The sequence below is a fragment of the Labeo rohita genome, chromosome 8 (genome assembly GCF_022985175.1).
Source record: "Labeo rohita strain BAU-BD-2019 chromosome 8, IGBB_LRoh.1.0, whole genome shotgun sequence".
Classification (NCBI taxonomy): Eukaryota; Metazoa; Chordata; class Actinopteri; order Cypriniformes; family Cyprinidae; genus Labeo; species Labeo rohita.
Window position 1 is genome coordinate 14,682,438 of NC_066876.1, and position 27,978 is coordinate 14,710,415.

Genomic DNA, 27,978 nt, shown 5'->3' on the forward strand with positions numbered 1-27,978 from the left:
GAGAGTTTTACTGCATCTATTGTTCATTTCAACTGGAAACTGCAGTCATTTTTACATATAGGTACTTCTTTTCAGTTTTGCAGAAATGTATATAGAGGTATGTATTTCCAATGAGCCTATGTTGAATAAATTGCTGGTGCTTTTCCGTTTTACTTTGGCTCATAAACATGCCAGGTCAGTATACAGCAGAACCACTACAACTGCAGTAGACTGATGTTTAATCCACTCACAGACAACGCCTGTAGCTGTACATCCTTTATTGCAACAGTCTGACAGTACTTGGGGAAATCAGTTACACTTACAGTATATTACAAATTACACATTATTTTCAACAATATTACGTTTATATGTACATAAACAAGTTGGATCTTCATTTGACACCAACAGCTAATTTACACAGTAAATACAGTTTAGATGGAGCAATCAATGACTGTTTAAAGATGTTTGTATGTTCAGTTATGCATATTTGCTTGTTTTTTGTTTTTTTGTTTTTTTTTAACTACAACATTATATGAATTTTAAACATGATCTTCCTGAAATAAATTATGAGTCATTCATCTCATCAGGAAACATATATTCTCTTAGCTTTGAATAAACTAGGAAAGCATAAGCTATTTATCACTGGATTGGATGTCCTGTGTCTTATTTGTAACAATGAATGAGTACTAATCACATTTATGTTCTAATATTTCAAAAAAATAATTCTAAACAACAGACAACAGATTCACAATTGCGCTGTATATATAAAGAAGAACAAGTTTTGTTTGATTTGGCTGAACTAGAGTGAAAAAGCACATGATGTTCATGTTTTTGTTTAGTGACAATTATAAGGAAGACAGGCCAGTTTTAGCACTTAATAGACAATTTGGTGTTCCTTCTCAGTTACATCAACCAAGACACTGTCTGTCCTTTTGCAACATATCTTACTGAACTATGTTACATAGGAAGCCAAACCACAATGTAAAATGAATTGCACTTTATAGGGTGAACGGCGACCGTGGGAGAGCAGTTATCAGTCCATTTCCTGCTGCTCAGTGGAAGGTGTTCGGGTTGGGTCGTATCATCATCACAACCTTCTTGAGCGAATAGGCGCCTCCTCTGAATTCAGCCCAGTACACGCCGTCCTGATAGCGGCTGCGGTAGTGGCCTCCCCTGTACCACACGCCATTCAGATTTGAGTGTGCACAGGCGTTATACCACCAGCCTCCTTTTTGGTAGTGGGCACAGTTGCCTGAGAGAAAACAGATGTGTACAGGTCAATAAATATTCTTATTTTTTAATATCTAATATCTAAATCTAATTCGTCTGATACCTGTATATACGTCATGATCCCTGTCCAGAGTGGTGAACTGCTTCCCATTGTGCCAAGTTAGGGAGTCACCGGCATTACCGTGATAACGGCCCACCCTGAGCCTGTAGAAGTCGCTTTCGGGTTCAAGACGGAAACTTGCATACTCTGCAAATGTCTTGCGCCCAGACCAGTCCTCTAAGGTGACCAGCAGTTTGTAGTTCCCTTGGTTGGTTATCCAGTATATGTTCTCCAGACCCAGCCAATACTCTCCATCGATGTTTCCAAAGCCTTGCTGTAATAAAACAAAGGAGCGCCTGCCATTGAGTGTTTGATGGACCAAGTAAAATATTTCTTTTAGTGTACATTACTCAGTCTGTATTATGTTGTCATGACCCTGAGGCAGAAAAAACGACATTTGCTGTCGGGTTTGTTCTGCTCTTCCACTTTTTTCCTTGTTTTACTGGTCGGCATTTCATTAGCCAGCACATTCTTTGCATTGATTTCTGAGCCTGTAAAGCACTTGTAATTTCCGGCTTTCCTTGTGTTTAATACTGTATCTGCAGGGCTTTGGAGACCTGTTTGTTTTGTACTTGACAAGGGTTTGAATGAAGCTTTTTCAACTTTTTCAACAGGGATTCTGTCATATAGTGATTCTATTGTACACATTGTGCTCCTGGTAGGGATGCAACAATACAGTTAGTCCACGGTTCAATACGTACCTCGGTTTTAACCACGGTTTTCGGTTCGGTTCTGATAGCTTGCCACATCAGTGTGTTTTGTTTTGTTTTTTTTCATCTAATTAAGAACAAAATACTCCTGTTAAGCTCTGTACACTGGAAAAAGCGTGGATTATTATATGTCTGCTTAATATTTCTTTTGAGAGAGGTATTTTTTTTTTCAGATTTTTACACAAAATAGGATGGGTTTCATACATACTGGACGCCAGAGGGTGCCCTCGTGCAAAAAATCCACATATGTGTCAAAGAGGTAACACTGATTACGTTCCAGCCAGGAAATCTCTAATATCGATAAAGGCATCGCTATTGCTGTAACTGAATAAAAACAAGATACAACGTTAAGCGTTTTGAATGATGAAATGTAATAATATATGGTTTATCTGTGTTCTTCAAGCTATCTCAGGTATTTTCATAATGATTAAGTATATTTGTAAACCATTGCTAATTGACATACAGTATAGAATATATGATAAGAACCCACAGATCACAAAAGCAAGTTATTTCAAACACTCGACTGATGCTGTGACGTAAAAATAAGTTATAATGTTCTCTTCTGTTGGACAAGAAGTGTAGAAAGGCTTATCATTCCATTTTGTTAGAAGGGAAGATGCTTTGCAAGTGTTGCTTTTTCAAATATAAACAGGGAGGCATTTCATCTCAGCACATGAAATCACGGGCACACACGCAGCAAATTTCGAGAGAAATAAAATTATTTAAATGCAAAACCGAAAAACTGCAATTCACAAGTGTGTATTGAACCGTGGATGTCGAACAATTCAAAATTATATTGAGTATTGTGACATCCCTACTATCAAGCATTAAAAATACAAATTGGTGTATTATTTCTGACACGCGCTGTACGCGGTAGACCAATCACAACAGACTGGGCCATCTGACCAATCAGAGCAGAGTAGGCTCACGGAAAGGAGGGGTTTAAGAAGACTGAATCTTAGAACTGCTTTGAACAAATCGTTTGAGAATTGTTGGAGAAAATAAAAGCATTTTTTGACCTTGCATGCATGTAAACCTATTGTGGGAGACTTCCGAAAGATTAGGAACCTTAAAAATGGCACAATAGGGGCACTTTAAATAAGAACTCTGAACACTTTTAACTCTGGATAATAAAATAATATTATTGATTGATCTGTAGATTACATACTGTATATGTCATACATATAACATACATATAGATCATATTAATGTTCAGAGAGTAATTGAGCAAGTTTTTATTTGCATTGAGGCATTTCAGCACAGTGTGGTAGTTTCTGCTTGGCATATGTTTCTTATTAAACCTCTTTAAGTGCATGGCTCTGTTAACTGCCATACGGTTCAGCTTATGTGAAGAGTTATAGACCATGTGACATTAGGTGACAAAGGTACAACGTAAGCAAGTTGTTACCACAGAAACATAAATTTACTTCTTTGTTGAATTTGCCACCATTGGTAAAGGGAGGAATATATCACCCCTGTCTACTACAGCAATGTTATATGTTTAATTGGACTGCTCATTTCCCCTATTTTTACTTTTCTCAACCAAAATATATGAGAAACGTATTAATTTATCATCCAGAATTGATGTTGCGGGCTCACCTTGTATGTCTCCCAGTTTCTGAAGAAGTTGACAGAGCCATCCATTCTTCTCTGGATGACTGTCCAGCCGCCAGGATCCTGTCTTTGATCACACCACACCTGCATCAGCTTGTTAGTGTTCTCTGGCTTCACTAAGTGCATGCCACTGTTAGTGTGACCATCCTCCAGAGCCTCCAGACAATCCTTCCAGGGACCTTGCAAAAAAATAAAAAATAAATCATTTAGCAGTTACCCAGCATCTACCCCACTCCTGGTTTATTTCATCTCATAGTGAGAATATGACACTGTGATGGACAGAACTTCTATTTGGCTTGAATATATATTCAGACCAAAAGCTGAAGCAATTGTCTAATCAAAGGAAGTCATACTCTGGATCCCCCTGTACGCCATTCTCAGTTGCATCTACTACTGCTAGGACTCTTGTTCTTCCGTGGCACAGCTGGAAAAGCTCTTAACATAAGAAGAGGATTGACCTTGGCTGCCATTCTGGCCTGGGAAGTTGCCTCTGCTGTTCCAGCCAAACATAACGCTGGCACGGACGCCAAAGAAAGGCCCATTTGATAAATAATGCAGTAGCGAGTAGATTAGAAAGCACTTCCAAAGTTCCCTGGGCATCGAGCAGTGTTTTTATAGGGACGTGTCGAAAGTGGCTCCAATTTTCATAGTTTTCCAATGAGAACAAGAAGAACATCCATAATCTAGTCTTCAAAATCATTCCTTGATCCAAATAATTTTTTCCCCCCAATGTGATATTTTTTAAACACTAAACATAATACACATGTTGATACATGTGAAAGCTCGTTTCTGCCATTGAACAAAAAATTTTAAAAAGTAATTGCGACTTTTTATCTCTCAATTCAGATTTTTTCTTTTTTTTGATTTTTTTTTTTTCTTTTTCTTTTTCTCTGCGATTTTTCTCAAAATTGCATGATAAAAACTCGCAATTCTAATTTTAAAACTATATTAACACGCTATTGTGAGTTTTAAAGTTATAAAGTCAGAACTGTGAGATTTAAAGTCAGAATTTTGGGATATAAACTTGCAATTTGGACTTTAAAACTATATAAACTCGCAGTTGCGAGTGGTAAAGTTATGACGGCAAAATTGCAGGATACAAAGTCAGAACTGTGGGATATAAACTCACAATTCTAACTTTTTTTTCTCAGAATTGTGAGATATAAACTTGCAATTTTGATTTTAAAACGATATATTCGCAATTACAAGTTGTAAAATTATAACGTCAGAATTGCAAGAAATAAAGTCAGAATTGTGAGATATAAACTTGCAATTCTGACTTTAAAACTATATAAACTCGCAGTTGCAAGTTGTAAAGTTATAACGTCAAAATTGCAAGATACAAAGTCAGAATTGTGGGATATAAACTCACATTTCTACCTTTTTTTTCTCAGAATTGTGAGATATAAACTTGGACTTTAAGAATTCGGACTTTAAAAATATATAAATTTGCAAGTGCAAGTTGTAAAGTTATAAAGTCAGAATTGCGAGATGTGAACTTGCAATTCCGAATTATAAAGTCCAATTCTGAGGGGGAATTGTGAGTTTATATCTGATTTAATAATTCATAATTCTGATTGTTTTTTATTCTCGCAATTGCGAATTTATATCTTTCAGTTCTGACTGTATAAGTCACAATTGCAAGTTTATATCACACATTTCTGAGAAAATAGTCCTAATTGTGAGATAAAGTCGCAATGACCTTTTTATTTTTTATTTGTGACGGAAACGGGCTTCCATGGATACACACCCTGCTGGGGAACCAAAAAAAGTCTTAAATCAGACTAAGCTGGTCTCCCAGCCTGAGCAGTAAACCAGTCTGGAGAAAGACCAGCAAAGGAGAAATTTCCATGCTAGTGTAGACTGGTTTAAGCTGGTTTGGTGTTGATCTACCAAATGGAGCAGCACAAATATTCAGTAGCAAAACCTAGCAGGTGGAACTGATTATGCTAAATAAATAGCATGATAGGTTTCATATGATGAACTTTTCAGTAGGGAAAGTAGTCAAAACTAAACAAACTTGAGAGTTAAACTCTTGAAGCAGATGACCTCACATGTTCCATTATTGTTTGTGTATTTTAATCGTGCTTTCCATACTGTCAAATCTGGCAGACAGCCTTTCAGTTATCTTACATTTCAGCCCCAAAGCACTACTGAGGCCTTGTGGTTTACTTGCAGTAGTCTGGAACATTTTAGTGTTTACTCTCATCTTGTAGCTTATAAAAAGTAGGCCTCTTGCCCGATGACTGGCTCTCACCCACAGCCACTCCAACCCTGTCGTGACTCTGGATGGTACTTTTACAAATGAATTGGATGTGCCTTTTACCAAAACACAGGACTTGGCTCCAGTTGCTTTCACTTGTAGCAGTACTTAGTTCACACTCTTATAATTTAGATATTTCTGGCTGCATTTATGATAACAGACCCCTGACCACTGGTTACTTAGCCTCCAATGCACACTCCACTGAGCCGGGTTGTGTCTCTGAAATCTCTCTGGCTGGCTGATTTTCACTGCATGCCAGGTTAGGAACCATCACACTACCTGACAAATTTAAGATAACAACACAGACGGGGCTCATTAGCCCCTTACTGTGAGCAAAACTGAATCTGTTCCAGCATTCCCAGTCCCTGCAGGATCAGCTTTTTTATTGGGTCAACACAATTTTTTTTTCTGTCTATCTGTCTGTCTGTCTGTCTGTTATTCAGTTGTACCATATGTATTTAGTTATTAATAATGAGAATTATTATCAGTAGCATTTTATTAATAGCAATAGTTACAACATTAAAATAAAATACATTAATTTTAAATGAATTTAAAAAGTGTAATATGCACTACCAGTCAAAAGTTTTTGAACAGTAAGATTTTTAAAGTCTCTTCTGCTCACCAAGCCTGTATGTAAGTACAGCAAAAGCAGTAAAATGTTGAAATACTTTTACTATTTAAAATAACCGTTTTCTATTTGAATATATTTTAAAATGTAATTTATTCTTGTGATTTCAAAGCTGAATTTTTAGCATCATTACTCCAGTCACATGATCCTTCCGAAATCATTCTAATTTTCTGATTTGCTGCTCAGAAAACATTTATTATTAGTAGTATTATTATTGTTGTTGTTATGTTGAAAACAGTAGCATTTTTTCATGTTTCTTTGACAAATAGAAGAACAGCATTTATCTGAAATAGAAATCTTTTGTAACATTTTAAATGACTTTATTTAAATGACTTTAGTTTGATCAGTTTAAAGCATCCTTGCTAAATAAAAGTATTAATTTCTATAATTATACAAAAAAAGTTATACTGACTCCAAGCTTTTGAATTATATAATGTATAATGTTACAAAAGCTTTTTATTTCAGATAAATGCTAATCTGTGGATCTTTCTATTCATTAAAGAATCCTGAAAAACTGTTTTAAATATTGATAATAATAATAATAATAATAATAATAATAATGACATTTCTTGAACAGCAAATCAGCATATTAGAATGAATTCTGAAGGACACTGAAAACTGGAGTGATGATGCCGAAAATTTAGCTTTTATCACAGGAATAAATTACATTTTATAATATATTCACACAGAAAAGAGTTATTTTAAATAATAAAAAATATTTCAGAATTTTACTGTTTTTGCGGTCTGTCTATCTATTGTATCATGTATTTATTTATTAAAAATAAGAATTGTTAGTAGTAGTAGTATTAATTTTAGAAACAATAATGCTGATAATAAATAAATAGATACATTATTAAGTTAATAAATAAATAAATCATTAAATTGATTTAAATTAAAAATCTAATAAGGGTAATATATAATAAATAGTTAGTAATGTTTTTAAATTAAAAATCTAATAAGGGTAATATATAATAAATAGTTAGTAATGTTTTTGTATAACGCTAATATGTACAGTTTAACATATATTAATATTATTTTTTTTTTTACATTTTCATTTAATATATAAAAATATCTTAACCTTTGACATTTTTTTATTACATTGGACAGAAGAATTTTACTGTTACCCCGCTCCATTTCTGTTACACAGATGTTGTTTGTATTCTGCCCGAAGTAATTCTAGGTTAAAGTTTTTGTTTTATCAGTGTCTTGTGCTAAATTTTGATTGTGTTCATGAACCCAATAAAAGCACCTCATTCCACATTCTTTGCCTCATTATCTTGGAGCCACCAACTTCTTGCTCTCCCTTGGAGAAGTCTGCTTGTCAGCAAATTAGAAACTCCTTTTAAGCCCCCTTCTGTTTAATTGGTCGTAGAACGTTTTACACCATGGAAACTTGCCACTTAATGCAAAACTACTGCCAAAACAAGTATTTGAAGAAAAGAAAGAAATCAAGAACAGAACAGAATAGCAGGTTCAAAGGTACAGTGTTTAAATCATTTGTTTCTAATTAGAACAATAATATTAATAAGTACATGAGTCACTTCTCAGTTCCTGTGACATCTGCTCTTTTGCAGTGACAGTATTTTGCTGTACTTGCTTAGGGGGCTTTATGGAGAGAAGTTTAGACAAAAGCAGCTGTTATGTCTGCCAGACAAATGGACAAAGTTCAGATTAGGTGTGTATGAGAGAGATGGAATGAGAGACGTCCTGAACAAAAACAGTCTAATGGGCGAGGAGAAAAACAGTGGAAAGAAAATTGGCTTTTCACTACAAAGATTCAAGCTAATGTTTGCAAAGATGAATGAGGTGTTAAACTGGAGATGTACACGAATCCATCAAGTCAAGTGAACTTTAGAGGAGATATGGTAGGAAGAAGGAAGGAAGAGGAAACCGAGAGGCCTTACAGATATTCTTCAGTGTGGGTCATGTTAAAACAACTTGGCAAATCCATCAGCAGACCGTCTCTCTCTAGCAGGAAGACCCAGACCTGATAGAGCTCAGTGTTTGTGTGGGATGTCTGGATTGCGTATGTCTGGTAACACTGGAATAAATGACTTCATTTCAACATCCCTCCCTGCCCTGCTCTTTCTCCAGTCATCTTATTTACGTTTTCATTACTGCAGCTTTAATGTTGTAATGACCGTTTTTATACGGTCAACCAGTGCTGTTTTTGGTCAGATCAAGTTTTGTTGTTTTTGTGCAAACAGCGGAAAACACGCACATCAAATTGGATTTTTTTTAAATCCAATTAGGACGACTTTCATATATGTTTCTAAAATCTTAAGGTGCGGTAAAGTTAGTGCATTTTCAGCTAAATTTTGTGGGAAAAAACAGTCCAAGTTAGCATGAACTTTTTGGGAAATCTGCGTGTGGGAATCTTCTGACCTGGATTCATATTAAAACGCCTGGATTTTGCCCATAAAAGTTTGCAGATGTGGCAAATGGCAATGGCAAATATGACTGCATCTTTACATATGTCCACCATTTGGCCATCTTACTGAGGTCTGATTGCTCTCATCTGAATTTCTTATTTTTAATACCCTTATTATCTGTGCGTGTCTAAGGAAAGTAAAAGCTACAAGCTGTCTCAAACAATTGTGTCAAGCATTTTAAAAAAACAAGAAATGAGCATAAATCAATATATAACAAAGGGGTTATTACCCTTCATATTTATGCACAGATTAAATGCAGCCTATGATGGCTCGTGCTTATGCCATTTCCCAACTCAGCCACTGTAGCTGACTGACAGTCTTCTTTTTTTTTTTTTCACTTTTTTTTGTCTTTTGTCCAGAATCTTTCTGTATTTCCGTTCAGAGCTCTTTTTCGTACTATAGTCCCATTGTGAAAGCTTGAGTCTCCTTGAAGAGAGTTTTTGTAACCTTTTGCTATTAATGCAGGCAGACCTAGCCAGGAAATTGCTCATGTCACCAGATGGAGTGGAAATATAGCCACTGAAAGATGCCTTTTTCATCGTCTTAGTTTAAATAATAAATAGACAAAATATATTATGTTGGTTTTGGGGTGGATGATATACTGTAAGCAAAAAATTATATCAAAATGTTATAATGTTATGATGCATTGTGATAAGCACTTTAAAGAAAAGTGTTTAAAAACAGATTAAAAAAAATAATTTTCTTTTGATTGAGAATTTCCATTTTTTTTTTTCCTCAGTTTGACGGCTTTTCTCAGAATTGTGTGGTATAAACTTGCATTTGTGAGTAATAAAGTGAGAATTGAGGTTTATTGATATAAACTGTTTATATCTCACAATTCAGACTTTTTTCTCACAGTTGCAAGTATATCTCACAATTTAGACTTTTTTTCCTCTGAATTGCATGATACAAACTTGCAATTCTGACTTTTTTCTCTGAATTGTGTGATGTAAACTCGCAACTACGAGTAATAAAGTCAGCATTGCAATATATAAATTCACAATTCTAAGAAATTAAGTCAGAATTGCAAGCTATAAATGGGCAATTCTGAATTTTTTTTCTCAGAATTGTGTGATATAAACTTGCAATTGCGAGTAATAAAGTGAGAATTGAGGGATGTACACTCGCAATCGCCAGGAAAAAAATCAGAATTGTGAGATATAAACTCACAATTTTGACTTTTTTTCACCGAACTGCATTTATATCTCACTTTTTTTTCTCAGAATTGCACTATAAAAATGTGCAATATTGACTTTTCTTTTCTCAGAATTGTGTGATATAAACAAAAATTATCTTGCAATTCTGACTTTTTTTCTCACAGTTGCAAGTTTACATCTCGCAATTCTGACTTTTTTTCCTAAGAATTGCATGATCCAAACTTTTTGAAGTCAAAATTGCGAGATATAAACAGGCAATTCTGACTTTTTTCTCAGAATTGTGTGATATAAACTCGCGATTGCAAGTAATAAAGTGAGAATTAAGGGATATAAACTTGCAATCGCGAGAAAAAGTCTGAATTGCAAGATATAAACAGGCAATTCTTATGTTTTTCTCAGAATTGTGATATAAATTCACAGTTGCAAGTAATAAAGTCTGAATTGCAAGATATAAATTCACAATTTTTATTTATTTATTTTTTTAAACTGCATTTATTTCTCGCAATTCTGACTTTTTTCTTGTAATTCTGACTTTTTTTCTCAGAATTGTGTGATGTAAACTTGCAATTGCGAGTAATAAAGTCAGAATTTTATTCAGTGGTGGAAACAGGCTTCCATTAAAAAAAACTAATCATGTTCATTGCAGTGATGAATGATATTCATTAAAAACAGACATTTTTTGAAAAATAATATTTTAACTTTTCTGCATTGAGTCCAAAAATTAGGCTTTTCATTTTCAATTCATTTTAGATCATTTAAAAAGCATGTAAAATGAAATGTAACATGCGCTCTAACAACTGATAAATTGTTTTGATTCGATCATAACTTTTTACTGTCCTTGTGTAACAATACCACCCATGGGTATGACTCAGCCCAAAATATTGTTTATGATGTTCATCATCTGACCAGATTAACAAACTAGATGTTGGCATTTCAAAGCTGAGACAACAACAGATGCTTTATCGTCACATCACTGTGTGGGAGCAACTATGCAGAGAGAATTTGAGATTAATGAACTTTGATAGCCGCTGTACAGTATAATGATGGAGGATTGTGAGAGAAAATAAGATAAGAGTCATCAAATGAAAATCTCACACTTTGAATAATTTAATGTCAATAACTATTAATGTTGCTTCTGACATTAATGTATGAATTTTTCCTTTTTAAAAAGTTAAAAGTCTTAGAGCTCTTTTTTGGACCTCATTATAAATGCCTGTACTATCACTTTTGATCAATGTAATGCATTTTTGCTAAATTAATAAAATATTAATTTCTTAAAAAAAAAAAAAAAAAAAAAAAAACTTCTAGGGATGAAACATTTGAACAGTAGTGTAAATGTAGGATGCTTGGTGCATGTTTGTTTTTTTTTTTGTGAAAACTACACTCCATTTCCTCAAAATGCAAGCATTTAATTTCATATCAGTTTTTTTCCTTTCAAATAGTACATGCAACTCTAAAGGAATGAAGTCGAGACTCACCTGAGGGTTTGTTTGTGGTGGATGGGCTGTGAGTTCCTCCTGGCATGGTGGGAAGAGGGGCAGGTGGCACTTTGAGGTTCTGATCGCTCTGGATTTCATTGGTGATCTGGTTGTTACGGCTAAAGGTTGGTGGCTGGTAGGGTTTATTGAGGGGTGGTGAGGGTCTGGGTTGAGGTTGTGGTTGCGGCTGAGATGGGACCGGTACCCTGGGGACCGCAACTGGTGGCCCCCTCTGACATTGTGCCTCAAGAAGGGCGATGAGTGCTGACTGGTTATTGGCCAGTGAGGCGAGGTGCTGATACTTATGCTCCAGATCTTTATAGCGGTTTGTAAGCTGCAGCATCTCAGAGGTCTGGTTGAGAATCTTGTTCTCCAGTTGTGAGAGCTCCAGCGCATTGTCCCTCTTGCGAATAATCTCATGCAGCAGCTGCATGTATAACTGGGTCACTCGGGAATTCATATTACGGGACTCCTTGCGCAAAAGCTTCACCTCGTTGACGATGCCGCCGTCGACTTCTACGAGCTGCTGCAAAGTCTCGATTTGTCTCTTCTGCTTGTGCAGCTCAGAATTGAGGAGTTCCAGTTCCTGCTTATTGACACGGTTCTCCAGCACGGCCTCGGGCTCCTTGGAATTCACACAGATGGCTCCCGTAACCTTCTGCTGGGGTACGATGAAGGTGTAAGAGCACTTGTCCTGTGAAGGAGGCTCGGGGGCCCGTCGTGTGCGAGAGGTCGACAGGAATTCAACCTCTGGACCTTCATCACTGCTGTCAAACTGCTGAGCGCTTCCCTCCGTGTCAGGAAACCATCCACTCGCCAAGAGCAACACCAGCCATACTAGCGCAGAAACATCCATGACCACACACACCTGTGAATTACATGAGCAGAGAAAAAAAACGTGTTTTTATTTATTCATTAATATATCATAATATATTAAAATATTTACTTTGACGCCACCGTAAGTGTTTAAAGGGTACCCCAGGTATTAAAGAAGTAGTTTGCTTACAGAACAAAAATTTACAGATAATGTACTCACCCCCTTGTCATCCAAAATGTCTTTCTTTCTTCAGTCGTAAAGAAATTGTTTTTTAAGGAAAACATTTCAGGATTTCTCCCCATATAATGAACTTCTATGGTGCACAGAGTTTGAACTTCCAAAATGCAGTTTAAATGCGGCTTCAAAGGGCTCTAAACGATCCCAGCCAAGGAAGAAGGGTCTTAACTAGCAAAACGATCAGTTATTGTATTATAAGTACAATTTATGTACTTTTTAACCTCAAACGCTCGTCGTGCCTAGTTCTAGGAGTCCACGCAGAGCTAGACAAGATGAGCGTTTGAGGTTAAAAAGTATATTGTAATTAAAAAAAAAAAAAATAGCCAATCATTTTGCTAGATTAGACCCTTCTTCCTTGGCTGGGATTGTTTAGAGCCATTTGAAGCTGCATTTTGGAAGTTCAAACTCGCGGGTACCATAAAAGTCCACTATATGGAGAGAAATCCTGAAATGTTTTCCTTAAAAAACAATTTCTTTACGACTGAAGAAAGAAAGACATGAACATTTTGGATGACAAGGGGGTGAGTATATTATCTGTAAATTTTAGTTTTGTAAGTGAACTACTGTTTTAAGACTTGTATGGCTTAATATAATGTAAATGATGTCTCTTACTGAAATATGTAGTAGAAAACCCATGAAAGATTGACGTTATTTTTATACATATTTTGGACTATGGGGGTTGCTGTTTTTTTTCAATGATGTCAAATGGTTGCACTCGGTGTGCTTCTGGCGCTACCTGTTGCTGTTTTTACCACAGCACAACTCTGAAAATAAAATACTGATACAATGACCACATTTACTGAAAGAGCTTACAGGTTGTAACGAATATAAGCACAGGCTTAAACCAAATGCCATACCATCGTTTTTTTTCCCCACAGGGAGTCTAAACGCCCCATTACATCAAGTGAATTCCCCGCTGAGAAACTCCTTCGGTGGCTGCGCCGTCATGACAAGCGCCGGCATGTTTACATCCTTCCAGGATGGCATCTAGCGTTTCTTGTCTCTGCATTTGTAAACTCTTTCAGTAGCTGTGCTCTGCTAAAAGCCTCAAAGGCCTCAGGGCTAAAGTGGAGAGAACAAAGACGCAGGTCTTTAGGAAGTTTTATTCATCCACAGGCATATTCCTATTTTTTCACCTCTTCTTATTGCTAGGAAATCAGTGAAGATTGTTTCTCTTGTTGCCTTTTGACTGAAAAGTACAACCAAAAGCTGCACAATGTGGCTTTATATTCCGAGGTGTGTTGTGGTAAAAAATAGCATCAGTAGCTCGCTGAGTGCAACCATTTCACGTCCTCGAAATAATGGGGCCCCCCATAGTCCAAAATATGTATAAAACAATGTGTTTTTTTTACTTTTTTTTTACTACATAATTATGTTATTTTAAATCATACAAGTCCTAATGAGGTTCACTTTTAGGATATATTTTTCCATTCTTGAGGCCAGTGGGAGGCTTGAGACTAATTTTCCCCTCTATCTGTCTGAACAGGCCTAGCTTAACCAAACGAACACAACCCCAACTGATCTAGACAGGAGATCTGGCACCTCACTCAACGTCTGTCACGCCAGAGAGCTCATTACAGCAGAGTCAGTGAGCTGCCCCTGTTTCTAACCCAGCCGTGGAGGCTCTTGATCTCAGGGGACAGATTAGGTTTCACTGGGAGAAATGGTCTGGCAAGCCACCGTGTTCCTCCAGCACTGATGGAGAAACAGACAGGAGTGTGGCTGACCCTCACAGCGGGGGGAATTATGAGGCTCTGCGGCCCTATATTCTGTAAGATCTTGGCCTCGCTGGAGCTTCTGGAATTGAATTTCATTCAAACAGCAGCATCCTCAGCATCCTCTCTCTCATATGTAGTGTTGGCAAGCTTGATTAATTTTTGTGATTCAGTTCATCCTAAACGGTTCTGTCTCATACTGTCTGATTCATTGTTACAAATCAGTTCATTCACAAAGTTCATGTAAATTAACATATTCAGAAATATTTACTTTACTGTTCCTGACTTTTTTCAACTTGGTTATATAAATCAGGGTTTGTTCTGTTGTTTTCTTTTTCATGAACAAAAAAAACATTTTTAATAGTTTTATTAAACAGTACTGTAGACATAATCAGGTTTTGACCACCCACACCTCATTCAAAAACCATATATCCCGTTGAACAGTGGAGCTGCCTTAGGTACAGGGTGACACACGGTGTTTAATTCTGCTAAATGGATTGTTTGGTCATCATGGGTGTCCTGGCAGGACTGCTTTGGTAAACTGCCATATGAATGAGTTTTAAATGACGGCACTTGGTTATCTTAACCTTGCCACAGGCTTGAACATCACTGAGGGAGAAAAGAAAATCTGATGTAGCTCTAGTTCATACAAGCACTGGGAGTTTACTCTGATTATAAGCATGTATTACATAAAATTAATTGTGCAAGAAGTGCATAAACCGTGCCCAAAAAAACGTACAAGACCCGGTAAATTAATATTGAATTAGGATCGGTTCATGCAGAATGGGTTTCTGAGTTACTTTGCGCTGCTTTGCAAATGTTTTCATGCTACATGGACATAATTAACTGTTGCTTCACATCTTGCTTTTTTCAGTGGCAAATTGAAGTTCAACATTTCAAAATACATTTTGAGACCCTGAGCTCATTTTCCGTTCCGCTTGTATTTCAGTGACCATTGTGCTGTATTTTCGAAACCTTGTGTCAAACGTTTAAAAACACAACTGTTTTACATTTCACCATTTACATTTTTTCACTAATTGAGCGATTACCTGAGACAGGATACAAATTTCGGCAAGTTGTACTCTTTCTTTTAACATACCTTTGGATGTTTAACTATGTTTATTTTGTGCTATAACTGATGATCAGTTCATGTGTGTTCTCTTGAACTGAGGCGCCAGAGTGATCTGTCATTCCACATTCATTGTTTAAATACTGCAATAAAATTGACAGAATTTGAAATCTTGGACTTTGTAACAAAAGTAACAAAGCACAAAGTTTATTGCAATTTATTGGATGGGAGGCGTGGTATGATATTCCGTTTATTAACTGAAAACAAGCTAGACTAATCGATTCTTGGGATTTAAATATCAATATCATTTAGTGAAAATGAGATTATAATCGAGAAATCAATACCCAGCCCTAGTATGCATGGCACTTTAAAATGTAAAATATGCAGGGTGTGTTCTGATTAGGTATGATGTGATTAGGAAGGTATGATGTGATTTATTAGCCTGATTTATTTATTTATTCACAGTGAAAATGGCGGTTACATAAAGACCTGTAATGACACAACACAAGTCCTTTTATATTCATGACACGAAGCCACTTTGTGTTGTTTACTCCAAGTTTCAAAAAGAGAGCATATTATTGGAAATGCAGCCTGGGGGTGTCTGGAAAAACAGGATGCAAAATGAAGTGGAAGGATGCTTGTAAAAGCTTTGAAGAACATGTCTTCCTAGATTGTGACTAGAGTGCTTCATCTTTAGGAACTTTAATTAAAAGCTGCTGGTGGACTGTAAGCAGGTTTTCCGATCTCCACATACACGTATATTCACAAATAGCCTAGTCATGCTTAAGAAACCTTAATTGCGGGGTTGTTTTAGTGGATGTTTACTTCAAACACAATTCTTTTTGACAAATGCATGCAGGTAATACAGCATTATTCACACTATTATTTCTTAATCACACAAACTGTATATTAGCATGACATTTCTATAGCATTTGAATATCAAATAACTAATTACAGACCATTCCTTTTAACCACTGCATCTCTGAGCAACGCACAATATGTTTTTTTTCCTGAATGAATCAGTTTTTGTTAACAAATCAATTGAGAGAAAAATTCAGTGACTTGCTCAAAGACTATTACTTGTTTCGTTCATGAATTAATTAGTGTTTTCAGTTGATTGATTGAGTGAATTATTCAGTGAATCACTCGTTAAGACTTCTTGTTTAGTTCATTGATAAATTAGTGTTTTTGGAACAAATTGTATGATTTGACTGATTTACTTATAAAGACTGTCACTTGTTTTTCTTTGTGAATGAATCAGTGTTTTTCAATTAATTAATTGAGTGAATTATTCAGTGACTCACTCATAAAGACTGCACTTGTTTCGTTCATTTATACGTTAGTCGTTTTGAACAAATTGTTTGATTGAATGATTTAATTACTCACTCATTAAGACAGTTTTGTTTTTTTGTTTTTTTGTTCTTGAATGAATTAAGTGAATGATTCAGTGACTCACTCAAGGACTATTACTTGTTTTGTTCATGAATGAATCAGTGTTTTTCAATTATTCAGTGACTCTCTTTTAGGACTTGTTTTGAACAGATTGTTTAAATGATTTCATTGCTCACTCATTAAGTTATTTTGTTCCTGAATGTATTTATTAAGTGAATGATTCAGTGACTCACTCATAAAGACTGTCACTTGTTTCATTCATTAATGAATTAGTGTTTTTCAATTAATTGATTGGAGTGAATTATTCAGTGACTCACTTTTAAGACTGCACTTGTTTAGTTGGATATATTAGTATTTTTAAACAAATTGAATGATTTAATTACTCATTAAGTTATTTTGTTCCTGAATTAATTAAGTGAGTAATTCAGTGACTCACTCATATTACTTGTTTTGTTCATGAATGACTGAGTGTTTTTCAATTAATTAAGTGAATTATTCAGTGACTCACTCATAAAGATTGCACTTGTTTCGTTCATGGATAAATGAGTGGTTTTTCATCAAATTGTTTGATTGAATGATTTAATTACTCACTCATTAAGACAGTTATTTAGTACCTGAATTCATTTATTAAGTGAATGATTCAGTGACTCACTTATAAAGACTATTACTTGTTTCGTTCATGAATGAATCAGTGTGTGTGTGTGTGTGAACAAATCATTTGAGCGAATGATTCAGTGAAACAAGTGTTTCTAAATGAATCAATTGAGTAAATAAGTCAGCGACTTGCTCTTAAAGACTGTCTTATATTTCTGTCACATGAATGAATGTATTTGGATGACTTGGCTGAAACATTCAGTGATTCACTCATTAAAAAGACATGTAGAAAGAGTCGCTGAAAAGAGCTAATGCACAACTGGCAGTCTATTGTATAATAGAGCAGTTTCATGAGCTCTAAAGTTCAAAAAAACTAATTAGCATCTAATTACATTTTATAGATCTCTTTTTCTCCAAAAACATGTCAAAATTTCTGTTCTGTCAGCCTGTTATCATCATGGCACAAAAAAAATACAAAGCTGACAGCAGAGTTTTTTGGGGGAATTATCTGGAGAAAAGAGGGTTTGCAGTGCTCATTAGTTTAGTTTTATAACATATTCTGGGAGGACAGCCAGAGGGGAGTTGGTTCAGTGTTAACATCAGGAAGATTTTAGAAATATTAGCACTAATGGGCGGATTTTGACTTTTTATCACTAGTATTAACATGTTTCTCAAGCTGCCTCTGTTGAGAAGGACGGAGGATTGATGCAAGAAAACTCAGGTTGTTTATTTTGTTGTGGTTGTTTGTGCACAGTAACCACAATAACAGACTTCTCCCAATGAAGTCAGCAAATGTCCAGGAAACCTGCAATCTGTCTGTCCACATTATGACTTCACCAATGGGTCAGCACAGAAATTTTCCTCTAATGGCCGGCTTGCATTGCAATTCTTGTCTCTTCTACTCATCCCAACTTTGTCAGGCCCCTTCATGTTCTTACTGTTTAAACCACACATAGACACGAGAGACGATCTAAGAGCTGTTTACATAGTATCTGTTTTATTTGTGCTGCCAAGCTATTTTTGTATTTCCGGCCACTGATATTAAGTTACATAATCTTCACATAAAAAAACATGTGCGACATAAACCTCATGCTGTTTTTTGTCCCATGGAAAATTTGTCATTCTCATGTCCCATTCTGCTAACAAGACATATTTGATTAAGACTCTTCAGTTTTGTCCCGCTCAGTCTAATTTTACTGACAGATTGAGTGTCGGAAATGTTAAAAGCTGTTGACGGACAAGAAGTGTATATATAGACCCCTACTGAAAGATCCTTTTAAGCTGTGTTTTGAAACACAGTAGCTGGTTTCTAGGTAGTGTAAGCTCATCATTAGCTACTCCAAGCAGGTTATTAATTCCATTCCAAAGACAATCCTGACTTAAAACTGCTGTGACCGGTAGCTAATGTGTTGCTGGTTGAAGATGATTTACAAGCTAATGATCAGCTAGAAACCAGTTCCATGTTTCAAAACACAGCTACAGTCTTAAGCTGGATTTTCAAGAAGAGGCAACTGCTGGGGTCAAATTTAATTTGGCTTCTGTTGATTTAAAGGAGCCATTCATTTTCAGATACTTCCTAATACTCACTGTCATCCATAGCATAGCATAACATAACATATTATCTAGAATACGCAATTCTGATTCGTCAATCGTAGGGGTAGGTGATATACCGATGGACACGACTAACTGGTAGAAACTTGTCAACCGGTAGAGATTGGATCCGAGCAGCTCCTAAAGTGACAGCAGTCTAAGGGCCAGTTTTACTGTGTTTTGGGGTTAAAATTGTAATGTCAGGTTTTACTACAGACACGCAGTGAAGAATTAGCGCTGACAAGGCGTGGACACTTATTGTAGGCGTGGCCTGACCTTATTAAATATGCATTTGTAGGAGTTTCCCTTTCCGATGCAAAATTTATGCGAGAGTATTCAAATTAATCACCAACATTTGCACTTGTCAACTTACTGGCATTTGCACCATTATTTAACGCCCAAAAAAGCATGTCTTAAACTATTTTGTGTTTAAAATAGCTGCAAATTATTGTTGCTAGGAGGAAGCACCACAGAGAACAGAGAGCATGTGGTAGAAGGGAGAGCATTTTTTCCACAGATATAAATTTATTTGGAATGCCAGAACATTATTTGAACATTTGCCAAGCCATGTTATTTTTAATTTGCTTCAGGAATAAAAGATGACTTGTACCCCTCAACTACACTGTAAAAAACAATTTGTTGAGTCAACTTAAAATAATTTGTAACCTGGCTGTCTTAAAATTTTAAGTTTAGTCAACTCAAAAAAAGTTTATTCAACTTGAAATGTTAAATTATACTAAGTGACAACTTAGATATTTGAGTTGAATCAACTTCAGATTTTAAGGCAGCTGGGTTACTTACCCATCTGTTAAGTTTAGCAAACACAAATATCTAAGTTGCTACTTAGTACAACTTAACATTTCAAGTTGAATAAACTTATTTTAGTCGACTGAGCTTACAATTTTAAGGCAGCAGGGTAACAAATTATTTTAAGCTTACTCAACAAATTGTGTTTTTTATTTTTTACAGTGTAGGAGTCAAAATTTTTGATGATATAAAGCCCTTATGTAAAACAAAAATAACTATATTGTGATATAGATGTGACCCTGGACCACAAAACCAGTCTTAAGTAGCATGGGTTTATTTGTAGCAGTGGACAAAAATACATTGTATGGGTCAAAATTATTATTATTATTAAATTATTATTTTTCTTTTATGCTGAAAATCATTAGGATATTAAGTAGATCATGTTCCATGAATATATTTTGTAAATTTCCCACCATAAAAATATCAAAACTTAATTTTTGTTTAGTAATATGTATTGCTAATAACTTCTAGACAACTTTAAAGGCGACTTTTCTCAATATTTTTTTTTGCACCCTCAGATTCCAGATTTTCAGATTGTTGTATCTCGGCCAAATATTGTCCTATCCTAACAAACCATACATACAAAAAAATGACCATTATGACTGGTTTTGTGATCCAGGGTCACGTATATATTGTTACAGTGAAATAAAATTACTAGTGCTGTCAATCGATCAAAAAAATAACTAATTGATCGCACATTTTGTCTCAAATTAATCAAAATTAATCACACCTAACATTAGAGTTTTTAAATATACTTTTATACTGCAAAGATTTCTCTTAATTTCGCAATTAATGTAGAAACAACATAAAGACTGTGTATTTCTAATATTTGTTATTTTTATATGACTGAAGGTGAGTATTAGTGAGAAACAGTTTTTTATGACTGAAAGTGAGCTATCGATTTTAACATTTATTAGACCTTAAAAAATAACAACTTCTAATTTAAATGAGCTTACAACAATTTTCACATAATCATATTATTTACCTGTGCCCTTCAGCAAATAGAAAATGTACAGAAATTGAATAAAGTTCAAGTTTATCAAACTGTAAATACTAAATTAAATATAGATAAATATAGATCTTTTGTTCTTTGATTAACAGACATTACAGCAGCTGGGTTATAAGGTTATTTGGCATTTTTCCATTTTTCGTTGACAGGACAGTGGAGATGAGACCGGAAGTGAGTGGGAGAGAGGTGGGGGGGGTGGTATCGGGAAAGGTCCACGATGCGGGATTCGATCTTGGGACACCCGAGGCACAACTGCACCAATGCTACTACTTTAAGAGCTGCCGGTGCTGAATATGACACCAGTGTTGCCAAGTCCGGGGTTTTTACCAGTGGAATTCGGCTACATTAAAACGGTTGCCGGGTTGTTTTTAATGTCCGCAGGTTAAAGCGACCTCAAAAACATAATATTTAGCCCCTCGAAAGTGAATTTTAGCAGGGGAACCCTGCCAAAACACATACATTTTACCACCCGGCACACGATTTTTACTGGGGACCCCCTTCAAAACATGATTGGGCTAGTTTTGAGTAGCAATTGCACGGGTTTTGTTGTGAAAATCTGGCAACCCTACATGACGTGGATCTGACACACGTGCTCGTAGTTTAATTTGCGCTTTGATCTGAAATGCTACAGCGCGCGTCACTGCATTTGTTCATGCAACTGAAGCACGTATTTGAGTAGCGTCTGGCGCTAAAGTGAGGTTGGAGTGTGTGTCTGAGAAGTCTCCCATTTGATAACTAAATAAACGCACTTCTTGTCAAGAAAAAAGAGACAGAAGCAGCAGTTGTGAGTGGGGTGGGCAACCCTAGCTCCACCAATTGCTTAACTGCGTTAAATATTTTTAATGCCGTTAAACTGGAAAATGAATCACACTGATTTTGACAGCACTAAAAATCATGAGTGAGCATAAGAGACTTTTTTTTCAAAAGCATTAAAAAAGTCTCACCGACCTCAAACTTTTGAACTATAGTGCATAAATCTAGTGTGAAAAAAGTAGTTGTTCGTTCTTTTTCCTGGAAGGAAAAAATAATGATGGTTTCCACTAGAGAGTGTATTTCATGAGAGGTTAAGGAACCCCCTTGTGCTGCTGTAACAGACCAGTAATGATAGGTTGACTTGCGAGTTGTTGGATATACTGACAGAGTGTCGGACAACCAGGGCATTACAGCAGGCAGCATCTCGTGTGAGCTGATGCTGCGGGCAGTATGTGGTTTCACTGTGGTGTGTGAGCATGTGCCTCAGTGTGTGTCGGCGCTCGTGTGTTTGTGTGTGTCTAGAAAGCAGGATACCTGTGGTTTCTCTGAGTGGAACATAAGATGTATCTAAGAGCATGTGATTCAATGGAGACCCTAAGTCTAAGAGCCAGGACTCCCCAACCAGCATAAAGAGACAATGGAAATGCTTTCGTCTGTGGTGAAATGTCTGTGTGAGTGGTGGGACGAGAGAAAGCACATCTGCCTAATCCAGAGAGCTGTCATTACCCCTCTGGTGGGAACAAAATCCTCCAGAGCCTGTCCTTCTGTCCCGACAGGCCAAAGTGAAGTTTACCTCGTCCAGTGTTCCATTACAGATGTGGCATGATTTGCAAGCTACAGCATGACTGAACTGCTTTTGAACTATTCCACATATTCCTCATAAAAGATAAAAAAACACCTTTTAAAAGGGAAAGTACAACAACTGATGAAAACAAGTTCTGCCTTGTTGTACAGCATTAACAATTTACTTTGGAATGGTATTTAATTCCTGAATTTGAATTTAATTGAAACTAAGGTAGCAAACAGGATGGATTATTTTATTTTATTTTATTTTATTTTATTTTATTTTATTTTTTTTTATTTTTTTTATTTTATTTTTTATTTTATTTTATTTTATTTTATTTTATTTTTTTTTTTTTTTTTTTTTTTTATTTTATTTTATAATTTTATTTTTTGTTTTTGTATTTGATTTGATTTGATTTGATTTTTCATAGTTTCTTATGCTTCATTACCAAGCATGCTCTAGTTTACTTGTTTATATAATTCAATTGTATTATGTATTTACTCAGTTTATTATTTTATTTGATTTTTATTTTATTTTATTTTAGTTGGGGTAGGTGAGATTGATTGATTGATTGATTGATTGATTGATTGATTATAAAATTAATTTAATAAATGTATTTTCAATATTTTTTTTTATTGTGTTTTATTTATTTTATTTTATTTTATTATTTTATTTTACTTTATTATTGCATTTTCATTTATTTTTCATAGTTTCTTATGCTTCGTTACCAAGCATGCTCTAGTTTACTTGTTTATATAATTCAATTATATTATGTATCAGTTTTGTTTTTATTATTGGACTAGGGTAAGACTTTATTCATTTATTTATTTTATTTCATTCATTTTTTTTTAAATAAAAGTATTTTCAATTTATTTTTTAATTAAGATTTTTTTATTTTATTTTATTTATTTTCTTTTCATGTATTTTCTTTGTTAACAGGCATGCTCTAGTTTACTTGTTTATATAATTGAATTAAATTATGTAATCCCTCAGTTTATTTTATTTTAAAAAGATAAAAAGATTACTTTATGCTGATTTGATGCTCAAGGAACATTTCTAATTATTATCTATGTTTTTATTTTAATTAAAATAATGTTTTTATTTTATTAATAAAGTGGTTCATTTCAATAGCATTGACTAAGTTCGTATCATGAGTTAAGGAACAAATGTATTCATCAAGAAATAAATAGGAATACTTAGTCAAAATGATCTACTTGATTACTTAATAATAAGTTAAATTATTAATAGATTACCTTATAACAATTGATAATCACTTAACTAACTAATAAACTAAAATGTCTCTAAATGTCTAAGAATTTTGCATTTAGTAAGTTTCTTTTTCCTCTAATTCACATCCAACATGCTGTGTGTTGTGACCAATTCATTTCTAATTCCGTTTCATGAATTGAAAGGGATCCAGTTCCTAAATTCAGATCTTAGTCAATAGCACTAGTGCAGTGTGCAGACATTTTCATCAACTGTCATTACTCCTATAAAGTCTGACTGTGGCACAATCACAGTGTTTGAGACATTGATTAATAGCTAAAGGGGACACAACTGCTTGACGTCTTTTCTTCTCGCTCCATCATTCCCTTGTTCTCTCTCCTGCCCTTCTCATTTCAACCTTAGTGTGGCATTCTTTGAATTCCGCCCCTCCTCATTAGGGTGAGCCAAGCTGCCATACACTCACTCACTCACACACACACACACTCGCAGAGGCTGGTGAAGACTGATTAAGTCCTCACCTCACACTTGTGCCTGTGTGCTCCTTACAAATTAGCTGTGACTGCAAAGTTGTATGTAGGTTAGCGGAGCACACACAGTAACCAGACTAAACACAGGCCTTTTACATGTTTAACAATAGACCTGTTTGTACATCATTAGTGTAATTATGTTCCACAGTGTCACGGTCTGTTTAAAGATGATGCTAGTGGGTACTTATCCTCAATTTGTTTTTTCTTCCAAATAACACAAGATGTCGATGCTGAAGTTTAGCAGAATGTTGAAGTAATTATTGACTGAAACTTTCATGCTAACATGAAATGCCCTAAAATGTATATTCCAAGATTTCCTAAACCTTTAGTGTGAGGAATAGACCTTAATTTGAGTTATAACTACAAATTTTATTTGCTTTTAGATATTTTATGACATAGCTGTCGTGATCTCATTAATAATTGTAGATACTCATACAATTTGGTAAGATTTTTTAAATATTTTACTTTATTGTATTTATTTTTTTATTTATTTATTACGTTTCTTATGGCCACCAAGGCTGCATTTACTTAATAAAAAACACAATAAAATATTATAAATGTATTTACTCTCTTTCTTTGTAAATTGCATCCTTGCTTTCTTTTGATTTTCGTAGGCATGTTTAAAAATTTACAAATCCTTTTATGGTAATTGGACATTGAATTCCTGCAATTATTAAATTGGTTGTATTCGTTACATGAGATTTAATGAAGAAATTATGCATAATACAAATAACAGAAATATAAACTGAAACTTTCAAGCTACCATAAAATGCCCTAAAATTAAAATTCCAAGTCATCCCAAGTTTTTTGAAGGCTTTGTGTGAGGAGCAGACTTTTTTGCTATTAAAAAAAAAAAAAAAAAAAAAAAAAAAAAGCTTAAATTTAACTACTTTTAATAAGTTATTAACAACTTTTTATGATCTCAAAATTGTATTTTATTTCATTTTATTTTATTTTGAAGTTGTATTTAAATTAAATGTATTTACTGTCATTTCTTTCTTTCTTTATCTTTATCTTAGGTAAATTAAAATAAATGATAAATATAAATGATAAAAAAGTTAAAATGGTAAATCAAGCTACCATAAAATGTCCTAAAAGTTATATTCCAAGTTATCCTAAGTTTTCTAAAAGCTATTTGTGAGGAACAAACCTAAATTTAATTTGTCGGTAACCATAACTTTTTATCAGCTTGTAGGTATTTTATGACATAGTTTTCGTGATCTTATTAGAAATTGTAAAATATTTAGTGTAGGTAAGATTTTTTTAAATTTCATTTAATTTAATTTGATTTATATATTTTTTTTTCTTATTATTTTATTGTATTTAATTTATCAAAAACACAATAAAACATTATAAATGTATTTACTGTCTTGCTAAATAAATGTAAACATTACTTTTAAAAAAAAGTTTGAGCTGTATACAGTGCATTAATAATGCCGGCAGCATCTTAAAGAAGCATTTTAAATACAGAAAACTGTAGGCATGTGTAAATATTAGCAAATCCTTTAAAGTTAATTCAACATTGAATTTCTGCAATTAATAAATTGATTTTATTGTATTTGTTACATAAGGTTTAATAAAGAAATCATGCATAATACAAATAACAGAAATACAAATGAAGCTTTCTAAAGCTGTGCGTATGTAAATACTTCTACATTTTAGGTACCGTCAGTACATCCACACTATACCATTCAGCATACAGTATATCTAAACATACTTAAATATATTTGTAAACATTATGAACGAATACCTGCAAACAGTAATTTGGAGTTTCCAAACTTTACAGACCCAGGGGCCCTGGACCCAGACGGACCCTAAGTATGAGAATGCTAGATTTGTTTAGGTAATGCTTTATGGCAGCTTTCAATAAAACATTTTCATTAATATATTAGTTACAGTCAATTATAAAAAAATAAGTAACTAATAATCTGAAATTCTACATATGTTATCCTCTCCGCGAACCCCCTGGAACACCTTCAGGGACCCCTAGTTGAAAACCCTGGGTCTAGACCATTGCATAAACAATCCTGAGTGCTTCGTATACAGTTGCAATTATGAGCTTTGTGTATTTGGTTGCCATGGCATGTCCGTCAATAAAGCAAGTCCTAGAGAGTCAGATTTTGAAAACATCTTCAGCCATAAGCCCTCTATTCAAACAGACCTGTGCCTGAACAAAGCCCGATTCAGAAGTCTGCCTCCATTCCGATTACTACAAATGGAAAAAAGCTTCCTGGGGAATTAAACAAAGAGTCACATCAACAGTCAACTCTCCTGCATCCTGTCCTATCCAAACATTTCGCTCTGGGATTGGGATGTGCAGCTTACTTTACCTCCCTCCATCCCAGCATCCTTCTCCAATTCCGAAATTATTAATTCCAGATTAGAAAACTAAAAGATACACTGTATAAACTGCTCCCCCATCACATTTCCTTTCATGCTGTTTTAAACCATTTTTACACCTCAGTGTATTCGTAAACCTGTCTAGACTGTCTTACGGCACATGGGGAACGACACTTTTGGTCTGAATGCTTGCAGACGTCATTGAGGCGGCTGCTTTGTTGTCTTCGATTGCGTCCGGGACCCTCACTGATAACAACCATTGTGTGTTTACTACCAATTAACTCCCGTTGCTTCTAAAACACACCGTCCTCGAATCTCTCACTTCCATTGTCCTCAACAACACCACAGGACTTTTTTTTTCAGCCCGGAAAAGATTAACCCTCCACTTAAACCATCAAAATGAAATGTCGCCTAAGGCGACAGACCTTATCCATACAACTCATGACAGCAGCGGAGTGGGAGGGTGAAGCTTAAAAACCATTACCAAAGCACACAGAGCAACCCCCGATCTCAGCATGTTACAAAAAGACGACTCGGCTGAGCGCAAACAGGTGTTTAAAAGTTCATTCCTAGATTAGCACATGCATTGTGGTGAGCCGGATGCAATTACACATGTTTAGAGAGCGAGCGGAGCCTCAGGCTCACCTTAGCCTTACCAGATGATTCCAGTCTATTACACAGCACCCGCTCGAAATCCGTCAATGTCCAAGAGAAACTGTGCGAAGTGCCTCTGTGGAAATAGTCATCACAACTTGCAGAAATGGCTCTGTGGGGTTTCCCTCTCTCTTCTCCCACTCACCCTCTCTCTCTCTCTCGGTCTGTCGTAAGCCCCCACTGTCTCTCTTTGTTAGTATGTCCTCGGTGTCAGTGGAAAGGTCTTCAGTCTTAAAGCCCTCAATTACACACCTCTGTCTGTGTGGCGACACAAAGCCTCAAGAACTCTGACAAATACCACTTCAAGCCTTCTTCTCAAGTAGATAGGAGTGGAATGGCAAATGCATGTTAATCAAACCGAGAAAGTCCTTCAAATTTAATCAGAGCGTGACTTTCAACATAGCAAGTCCTTGGGTGTCCACAGTTGAAAATTCTCAAGTGAGATGCTAGAGAGAGGTGGGCTTTGAAGACCTCAGAAGATCAGCAGATCTGTATGTTAAGTGCTGTAGGTTCTTCAAGGTTTTGAAGGCAAAGAAAGTCCACCAGCATGTTCTTCTCAGCCCTCTGAAGAGTTTGCGTGTTCCCTGTCACTCTTACTGGACTAAGTCCATCACCTCTGTTGCAGTAACTTTTTCTACTCCTCTCTCTCTCCCTCTTTACAACAGGCAGTGGATTTGGGGTTGGTCCACCCCCTCTCCACTTCTCTCCTCCCCTTGGCACAAAGGGATCTGAAAGCATGAGCTTCTAATCCCCCACCCATATTCACAACCCCTGCTATTCAGTTCTCCCTTTCAGTGTCTATTTCCGGCCGGTCGTCTACCAGCTGCATCTGTTGTCTGGAGTTCAGTGATGTCACAGCAATCAGGTCCTAA

The 27,978-nt window shown here is 35.4% G+C and overlaps 2 protein-coding genes across 3 annotated transcripts in view; one reads left to right on the plus strand and one right to left on the minus strand.

Annotated features, from left to right (window-relative positions):
• Positions 1-27,978, plus strand: part of ralgps1 (Ral GEF with PH domain and SH3 binding motif 1) — a 147,933-nt gene that overhangs the window by 59,559 nt on the left and 60,396 nt on the right. The window lies entirely within an intron of this gene.
• angptl2b (angiopoietin-like 2b) lies at positions 241-27,739 on the minus strand. Of its 2 annotated transcripts, none has more exons than XM_051117999.1 (5): positions 27,109-27,739; positions 11,592-12,459; positions 3,619-3,812; positions 1,313-1,583; positions 241-1,231 (listed from the first exon to the last, which is right to left on the minus strand). In XM_051117999.1, exons 2-5 carry the CDS (start codon positions 12,445-12,447, stop codon positions 1,032-1,034), a joined length of 1,521 nt encoding a protein of 506 aa, XP_050973956.1. In that variant the 5' UTR covers positions 12,448-12,459; positions 27,109-27,739; the 3' UTR covers positions 241-1,031. The 2 variants fall into 2 exon arrangements, with proteins under 2 accessions (XP_050973956.1, XP_050973957.1); XM_051118000.1 differs by having other exon boundaries at positions 27,098-27,739.